Source organism: Festucalex cinctus, chromosome 11, assembly GCF_051991245.1.
Source record: "Festucalex cinctus isolate MCC-2025b chromosome 11, RoL_Fcin_1.0, whole genome shotgun sequence".
NCBI lineage: Eukaryota > Metazoa > Chordata > Actinopteri > Syngnathiformes > Syngnathidae > Festucalex > Festucalex cinctus.
In genome coordinates, this window is record NC_135421.1 from 5,386,689 (window position 1) to 5,396,711 (window position 10,023).

The window sequence follows — 10,023 nt, forward strand, 5'->3', positions numbered from 1 at the left end:
ATTTTTTTTTAACTCCGGAAGTGAGTGACATTTTTTCAGATCAATTCCCAAATTATTCCACAAATTAACACCTTTTACAGATACACAATATTTATATATATGCTTAATATTTGTTCTTGTTTTGTTTTTGTAGACACTTGTACTCCTTATATTATAAGGACTGTGTCTAATTTCAAACAACTTCTGAGTACTGTGGCACAGTAAATTATTATAAACTTTATACATTATTTGTGCTATTTTAAACTCAACCAAGTCATAAACTTTCATTGCATTTAATTTAATGAATTGTTTGTAATAAAAGTGCGTGGGAGTTCGCTCAATCAGTCCACATGTGTTTTGTGGATTTGGAGAAGGCGTTCGACCGTGTCCCTCAGGGAGTCCTGTGGGGGGCGCTTCGGGAGTACGGGGTACCGGGCCCCCTGATACGGGCTGTTCGGTCCCTGTACGACCGTTGCCAGAGTCTGGTCCGCATTGCCGGCAGTAAGTTGGATTCGTTTCCAGTGAGGGTTGGACTCCACCAAGGTTGCCCTTTGTCGCCGATTCTGTTCATAACTTTTATGGACAGAATTTCTAGGCGCAGCCGAGGCGTTGAGGGGTTCCGGTTTGGTGGCCTCAGCATTGCATCTCTGCTTTTTGCAGACGATGTGGTGCTGTTGGCTTCATCAAGCCGGGATCTCCAACTCTCACTGGAGCGGTTCGCCGCCGAGTGTGAAGCGGTTGGGATGAAGATCAGCACCTCCAAATCCGAGACCATGGTCCTCAGTCGGAAAAGGGTGGCGTGTCCTCTCCGGGTCGGAGATGAGATCCTGCCCCAAGTGGAGGAGTTTAAGTATCTTGGGGTCTTGTTCATGAGTGAGGGCAGGATGGAGCGGGAGATCGACAGGCGGATCGGTGCAGCGTTTGCAGTGATGCGGACTCTGTATCTGTCCGTCGTGGTGAAGAAAGAGCTGAGCCAAAAGGCGAAGCTCTCGATTTACCGGTCGATCTACGTTCCAACCCTCACCTATGGTCACGATCTGTGGGTCGTGACCGAAAGAACGACATCACGGATACAAGCGGCCGAAATGAGTTTCCTCCGCAGGGTGTCCGGGCTCTCCCTTAGAGATAGGATGAGAAGCTCGGTCATCCGGGAGGGGCTCAGAGTCGAGCCGCTGCTCCCTCACGTTGAGAGGAGCCAGCTGAGGTGGCTGGGGCATCTGTTTCGGATGCCTCCTGGACACCTCCCAGGGGAGGTGTTCCGGGCATGTCCCACCGGCAGGAGGCCCCGGGGACGACCCAGGACACGCTGGAGAGACTATGTCTCTCGGCTGGCCTGGGAACGCCTTGGGATCCCGCCGGAGGAGCTGGTTGAAGTGGCTGGGGAGAGGGAGGTCTGGGTTTCCCTCCTAAAGCTGCTGCCCCCGCGACCCGACCTCGGATAAGCAGTAGTAAATGGATGGATGGATGGATAATTTAATAAATAGTGGATGTGTTAGTTCTGTGTATTTTGATCGATTAATAATTCTTATGGCTCTCTTTTGTAATTTGAAAACAGAGTTGGGATTTGTTTTATATGCGTTTCCCCAGATTTCCACACAATAGGTCAAATATGGTAATAATAATGAACTATATAATGTAAAAATGATTTCATGTTTAAGACGTCCTTAGTTTTATAGAGTATCCCTATGATTTTTGAGATTTTCCTTTTGACAATTTCTATGTGTAGCTTCCAACATAATTTGTCATCAATAACTACTCCAGGGAATTTATTTTCATACACCCTTTCTATTTCAATTGAATTCATCATAATTTTAACTTGATGAGTAATTTGTCTCATGCCAAAAACTATGAACTTGGTTTTATGGAAATATGGAATGCGGCCGCCACCCCCTGTTTTATGTCCGGCGGCGCATGGAATGCGGCCGCCACCTCCTGCTCCTCGTCTGCCGGCGCCCGCCTTCTCCAGCACCAGTTCCGGCGGCGCCCGGCCTGCGGCTGCCTTCTCCAGCACCAGTTCCGGCGGTGCCTGGCCAGTGGCCGCCTTCTCCAGCACCAGTTCCGGCGGCGCCTGGCTAGCGGCCGCCTTCTCCAGCACCAGTTCCGGTGGCCCCGGCCAGCGGCATGGAATGCGGCCGCCACCTCCTGCTCCTCGTCTGCCGGCGCCCGCCTTCTCCAGCACCAGTTCCGGCGGCGCCCGGCCTGCGGCTGCCTTCTCCAGCACCAGTTCCGGCGGTGCCTGGCCAGTGGCCGCCTTCTCCAGCACCAGTTCCGGCGGCGCCTGGCTAGCAGCCGCCTTCTCCAGCACCAGTTCCGGTGGCTCCTGGCCAGCGGCCGCCTTCTCCAGCACCAGTTCCGGTGGCCCCGGCCAGCGGCCGCCTTCTCCTGCTCCTCGCCCCTCACCCTGCCGCCACCGCCTATGCTCCTCGTCGGGCATCGCGGACGCCCTCCTGAACGGCCCCGACGGGAGTCTGTCGTCTGGCGTCATGGACGCCCTCCTGAACTGCCCTAGTCTAGGCATTATCTTGCCTCAGTGCCCCCTTCCGGCCGCCCCGTTTTTGGACTTTGCCTGTTTTTCTTTTTTGTTGGAACGTCTGGTAGCCGTCCCTTGAGGGGAGGGTACTGCTTTGATTTGTGTTTTGAGTTTGTCCTTGTTCTTGCCCTGTTTCCCGTGCCTCCGAGTCCTGCCTTTTGTGTTTACAATTAGTAATTTTATTCCCTGCTTTGTTTTGCACTTTGTATCTTATGTTGCACTTTGTTTTGAGTTAAATTAAAACTTATTTAAGAACACCTCTGCCACGCCTCGTTTTCCTCCCTGCACTTGGGTCCACCATCTCAGACACCTCAACCTGACAAGTCACCTGGTTTATGATCCGCCCCACTCTGCCTACAATTGGTTCATCAGTTCTCATGCATAAAGTTAGCCAATCTAATCAGCAAAGTAATTGACGACCAGCCAATTAGAGGCAGAGGAGGGTCGGCCATGTCTTCATCATCCTCGCATATTACTGAATGGTGCATATCAGGGGGGATTTAGAAGTGGGTATACGGCGCTATGCTGACTGAAAAAGAAGTGGGGATACGCCATATACCAGTGTATACCCTGGACTACACCACTGTTTCAAATTCAATAACAAAAGATGCAGTGGTGATACATGAATTGGTGTTAGAACTCTTTAATTGTCGACTGTCTGCTAAGCCTTGAAGGTTTCTGAATGTGATTGGACAAATGGAGGAGTGTGAAGCAAATGGACACAAGGGACGTTGAGGAGCATATGCCTATGACAGGGAGCGTGATGTGCTTGTATGTAAACAGTTGCGTGTGGACAATTGAAAAAAATAATGATGTCATCGATGTTGACACGACTAATGAAATGAGCCGCAACTTCAAAAAAATAAAATAAATCTGAAGTCACTGAATCCCTAGCTGCCAGCAATGCTGCAGAGGTTGGAAAAATGAGCAAAGCCTGTCATTGCTTCTCTGCAGTCTGTCAGTACTCAGACCATACTTGACACACTGCATCAAATTAGCCTGCACGGCTGTCGTCACACAAGAAAGCCCCTTCTGAAGATGATGCACAAGATAGCCTGCAAACAGCTTGAACTGCAAACATGGATTACTGAAAACATGTTCCGTTACGGTGAAGACAGACAACATACTGTCCGTCTGTTTAGAAAATGAAACAAAGACAAGCGTTGGCCGATCAATACTTCTTTATTGTAATATAGAAGGTTTAATGTCGGCAATGAGCGATTTCCAAACAGTCTGTTTGGCTTCCACAATTGATCATGTTTTTCCTACCGCTGGCCCCAACCCCAGATTCTCTCACAGACACCCTCAGGGTCTTGAAAACATTCACGTCTACCAAAAATTCATATTACACAAGTCAAGGTTTGCTAGATTACACTATTGCAAACATTCCTTCTCTTGTATTTTCTTAAATTATTACTAATATATTGTTATATACAGTATTGCAACAAATAGCGACCCAGCGAGTCATTTATGTGAAGAATGTCGATGGGCATGTGATTAAGGCTGCAAATTTGAAGGCTGCGTCATCCAAAGGCTAAATTTGACGGCTACCTGACGTAACTTCCGGTGCGTCTTGACCACACACAGGTGTCCAAATTCATGCAACCGTCCTCTATTTTGATGACTTAATTCCCAGTAACCTCATTCACATTTTTCTGTCAACAGAAGATCTACCCTAAGCTGAAAGAGAACACTGACTAAATAGAATCCCTCACACAAAGCAGACATTCTCCCTTTTTGATGAACCTACTATGAAGACTGCAAAAACAAAAAATTCAATTTTAGCTTTTTTTTTTTTTTTTGTCATTTATTGTTTTGTTTACAGAGTTGTTGAACAATGGCTGAACTTCACGGAAATATTTTTCTTTATTTTTTGCTCGAATGAAGAAAAGACAAAAAACATCCAAAGCTGCTCACCAGATATTCAGTAATTGAGTACTTTTTATTTTTACTCAAGTAACTATTTGGAGGACTACATTTTACTTTTACTTGAGTCCTATTCTATTATGACAGTAGGCAACCCTGAGTACAACATCTGAAGCCAGACATACACAGCAACACAAAGAAGAAGAAAATAAAAAGCACTTGCATAATGAGACAAATTTCTGCATCCAGCAGCCATTGCTGATTTGCAAATAACGAAGAATGTTTTCATGAAAAATGCAGCTGTCTATGTATTTTTATACTCTTTTTGCACTGCCAACCAAATTCCTGCTCCTTCTATGGCTTCTGGCAAACATCTTGAACACCAGAGGAACGTATAATCTCCTGTCTATTCTCAAATGAAGAAAAATGCCGTGTATCATGCCAATATGTTGTGAACAAAAGCACTGTGTTCTGTAAATGAATGAAACACCATTAACTCTTTTACTGCCACACATTATAAAAAAATAAAAAAATAAAATAAAATAAAGACCTCAGTGCCAGCCAATTGCAAGCATTTTAGCTCATCTTTCAAGGCAAACAGAATATTGTGCTTTTATTACATATACAAAAAACAAAAACAAATGAAAGATCGCATTCTATTGTTACATTAGGGGGGGGGGGGGGGGGGGAGTATATTTCTACCTTATTCCGTTCTTTAGTAATAACCATTTGAAAATAGGTAATTTGAGTGACATGGAGCGAAAATTGAAAGATAAGGAGAAAACAAGCTTTTTATGAAAAGATACATTTTCTCCAGAACAGTGACTTTGACACTAATATTTTTTGTTTAGTGAAGCTCTCTGAATTAGATGTAATGTGACAAAGGCTTTGATCATTCACATCATCCTTGAAAACATTCTATTTCATCAGATTCCATACACTGGCAGCCCATTGAAAAGAGGTACAATGCTGCCATCTGCTGGCCATAGTTAATGTTTCTGATTCCACAACTCATTGACCAAACAGCGCTGCACTTAGACGTTGCATTTCCCATTGATTAAAATAATAATAATAATAATAATAATAAAGTAACGTAGTTGACGTTATTTAACGTTTATGGTGGCATACATCGTGATTTTACTAATCATTATTAAACGTTTTTGGCGGTCAAAGAGTTAAGGACATACATGAATGAATGAATGAATGAATGAATGAATGAATGAATGAATGAATGAATAAATAAATAAATAAATAAATAAATAACTGTTAAAACACCTGATGCCTGTTTGGGCCTGTAACATGATTCATATTGTACTGTGTAAATGGTAATCACTTCCCAGGTTAAAACAAAGACAAATCTGCTGGATAAGTGCTTGTGCAATTCAGACTTTGTTGAGTAGATTGATTAAATGCATTTGATTTCTATTCTTGAAGACATTTTCAATGATGGGGAAAAAAGTTATTAGGTATTAAAAGTTCATCTCAATCAAACAAAACAGATGTAGGTCACGCTGTATGTGAGAGCTTTCAGCAGTGCTATGTTTTGCTGTCAGACAAAAACAAGAGAGAAGGATAAAGGAAACACAGGCAGTGAGAGGAATATGTTGTCACACCCTCTCCTTCTCGCTGTCACTTTTCAGAAGCTATTGTTCTCAGTGGAATATTTGTTTTCCTTTCCTGTCCGGAGATGATAAAGGAGAGCAAAGTCATATCCCTAGCTCATTTTCAGCATAGCACAGGCAAACTGTGAAAAATGATCCTCACACATGTTTCACCTTGCATTCCGCTGGACCATAATTTACATGGCTGCACTGTTGAATCCATATGAAGAATTGTCTGCTTTTATTTATTTTCTCTTCCTTTATTCTAACATGCAGTCATCTGGCAAGGTTGTGGGTTCAAGTCCAGATTCCAATCTTTCCTGTCACAGAATCCTTGATCCCAAAATACTCAACTCTAGTAGGTGAATGAAGTGACGCTTTCAGGATCTTTAAGTTAGAAAAGGTCAACTTTATTTTTTTAACTTAAAGGGATACTTCACTTATTTAGCCCATTATAGCAATAAAAAGTTAATATTTTTGTCTGTAATTAATTTGATACTTTCATTATTTTTCACGTACAATTACTACCTTTAAAAACACATTTTGCAACTTGCTGTCAACTGAAAATGACATCACAAGGGCTCGGGTAACCAATCACAGCTCACCTGTTTTCTAGGTTTGGTCATCTGACATTCACAAGCTGAGCTGTGATTGGTTACCTGGGTCCTTGTGATGACATTTTCAGTCGACGGTAAGTTGCAAAATGTGTTTTTAAAGGTACTAATTGTACATGAAAAATAATGAAAATATAAAATTTATTATAGGCAAAATATTAATGTTTGACAGCCAAAAATGGCTAAATAAGTAAAATATCTCTTTAATTAACCAGAAAATAGTTACCATTGATTGATGTTTCCACTTCAATTTTATTAGGTTCATGTCTGTACACAAGTCTACATTTTATCCACTTGTACCAATTGCAACGGTCAGACCTCCAAGCAGATATAGGGCTTTGTTTTTTTAGTAACACATAAAATGAGTGCTACTTACATATGGAAAAAAATACAACGGGAGAAGAGTCTGAAAAATGCAAAAACAAAACAAAACTACAGTGTGCTGCAAGAGCAAACAGAAGTACTGTGACAGAAGGAGAGTACAAGGGTGAAATAGAGAAGCAACGAAGGAATAGAGTGTTGCTAGGAAAGACTTACGAAAGTGGGAACAAGGAACACAAACAGAAGAATTTTACTGGTCCGTCTTTTGCCAGCAGCCGGTTCGCTAGTCTGTCATCATCAGTCCGTCATTATTCCAGGCCAGCCCAGTGCGTCAGTCTGTCAGGTTATTTTAACCGGACCTCCGTCATCGCCAAATTAGAATTTGTCACCGCTATTTTAGGACCATCAGTAAAAAATAAAGTGCTCACAAGGATAACAGCACACAATTGTATTTAGTTTTTCATCTATTTTTATTATTTCTTCCATCAGTGGTTTCCGCTAGTCTTCTTGTAAACAGGAGTTCATCTTCTGGAAAACAAGATAACAACAAAACATAGGGATGAGTGTAGACAGGATTGGAATGGACTATAAGAGCTTGCAAAGATTCACACTTGGTGATTTTTTATTTTTATTTTTATTTTTTCAAAATGACTCTCAGAAATTCCCTCTGGACGTTAATTGGGTGGTTCTCACACATCTGTAATAAGATGGCTGTTACAATTTAGAGAACCTTTGAAAAGATTGTTTTCTCACAGTGGGCTACATGACCATGTGATCAGTAAGATGGGTAAAGCTATACTGTAGTTAGACAGTGTTCTTGTTTTATTACTCCAGTGGTTTTCAAGTGATTTCATTCTCTTTATTTGTCACATCTTGAATACTGTTAACTTATTTGGTCTGCTGTAAATCAAACTAAACTGATATAGCGAGGCTTCAGATCGTTCAAAATAAGCAAGTATTAAAATGTCCTCTCCACTGGTGTTAAGGACATGCACTGTGCCTTTTCCTGACCTTGCCCCAAGACAAGTTGCAGCATAACCTTTTAATGTTTTTAAAGAAAGTGATCCTGACTGGTAGCTATACCTACTTCAATTTTTGAAAATCTTTCATTTGTAAACCAGACACATTCATATCCCACTCGACATGCTTGTAGCACTAATTTAGCTATTAATCGGCCTAGAACTAGCTTTTTACAAACTGTTTTTACAACTGTTTTCATTTATTTATAATTTTGTATTTTTTATGTTCATATATTTTGTGATTTTGTGATTTTTATCTGGGACCCCAAGAAGAATAGCAACCACTGCAGATCCACTTGGGGATCCCCAATAATAATGCATCCAAACTACGGCCCGGGGGCCATTCGCGGCCCGCCGTCCATTTTTCAGTGGCCCGCGACATATGCTAAAAATGGCATTTGACTCAGTTCAAATAAAATAAACAAAACAAAAATGTTTGGAAGTGGTCAAAGTATTCTTACTTAGGGAGGGTATTGAAAAACAGGTGCCATTAACTCTTTGACTGCCAGCCATTTTCGGAAAAGGTAACCCCATAGTGCCAGCTGATTTACAGAATTTTACCGATCTTTCAAGCTCCACAGAAAATGTTGTGTTAGGACTATGGAAACGCGGATACTACCAAATGAAAGATTGAAGTCTCATCTTTCATCTAAAAAAAAAAGTTTGTTTCTACCTTATTCGGATCTTCAGTAATCAACAATAGAAAACAGCTTCGTTTCACCTAAATCCTCTATTTTCTTCCAAAATACGGAGAAATCAAGCTTTTTGTGAAACGATGTTATTTCATCCACTCTCGTGAATTTGGCACTTTTTTTTTTTTTTGCATGAGTGATTCTACAAACACCTAAACTTCTATAAAACACTACCCCAACAATAAAAAAAAAATTTTGATTGCAAAATAACAGTTTATTTACATGCAACAGTAGCAATCCGAACAAACAATTTGGAAAACTCTTTGCAAACTATTTACACGTGCGCAACAGTTTTTGTCAGTCTGCTTCTGCATGGACTGATTTGCGTAGAGGTTGGTATGATGAACGATGTGCTGGAGAAGTTCATCCGTGATGAAGAGCTCCAGGATGTCAGCTGGCAGGTGGGAATTCAGCTCTGCTGCAGCATCCCTTGGTCCTGGTTTTGCAGCAAAGGGGAAGATGGTTGGCTGCCAGCCAACTTCATCAACTTCAAGCCAGCCAGAATCTTTGGGATCTGCAAATATACATTTCAATATCATATATTATTTTAGAGCACTGTGATGCAATGTGTGTGTGTGTGCATGTTTACCTTTTTTTCTTGGATGTATTGGTTGATGCACATTCTGTAAATTATAGAAGACGTTTACCATCAAATATTTTATTAGTGTTGTGGAGAATCTTTTTTTTTTTTTTTACCTTTGTTCTGCTCACTGTGAGAAGGGTCACTTTGGGCCCTATGAGGGGGAGCTGAAAGAAACATATACAATTACAATACTATCGAAAGACTTTCCTTTTATAGTTGCGGTGTATTGAAAACATGTTTTTTTTGTTTGTTTTTTGTTTTTTACCTTTCTTTGTCGTAGAACCAGCGGTCGGACGTTGCTGTGAGCGCGATCTATAAAATATACATTCACGTTTGTATAGGTAATAGATGTTTTAGTGTATGTCAGCACATTTACACATGCTGCTAGCAGTTCGCCCGAAAAGTTAGGAAAGTAATCTTACTAGCAATCTCTTAGCATGTTAGCGCTTACCTTCACGTTCTTTGGAAGACTGTCCAAGACTGTCTTGCATCGGACCCATAGTAGTCGTCATCGTCCGATGAAACGTCATCTGTGCAGACGTGCTCGGTTGTGCACCAATTTTCTCCGGTGTTAGCATCGCTAGCCGGTGGGGCCTTAGGACGTTATTAGCATCGCTAGCCGGTGGGGCCTTAGGACGTGGTCGAAACGGCCGCGTCACCGCTTCAACTATGACTTAACCCCGTCATCACTGTGCTCTTGAGCACTGGTCGATGCTTTTGAGCTTTGAAAATAAGGATCAAGCGTGAGCTGATTGCCATCTGTAGCCTTTTTGACTCCCTTAGCCAAGTTAGCCATTCTTTCTCCCTCAACACTCTAG

General features: G+C 41.9%; 1 protein-coding gene across 1 annotated transcript; it reads right to left on the reverse strand.

The window, feature by feature from the left end:
• Positions 1–7,409: 7,409 nt before the first annotated feature.
• On the reverse strand, positions 7,410–10,023 carry LOC144030939 (uncharacterized). The gene is made up of 6 exons (XM_077537605.1): positions 9,657–10,023; positions 9,471–9,517; positions 9,319–9,369; positions 9,212–9,245; positions 8,901–9,136; positions 7,410–7,439 (listed from the first exon to the last, which is right to left on the reverse strand). Exons 1-6 carry the CDS (start codon positions 9,781–9,783, stop codon positions 7,410–7,412), a joined length of 525 nt encoding a protein of 174 aa, XP_077393731.1. The 5' UTR covers positions 9,784–10,023.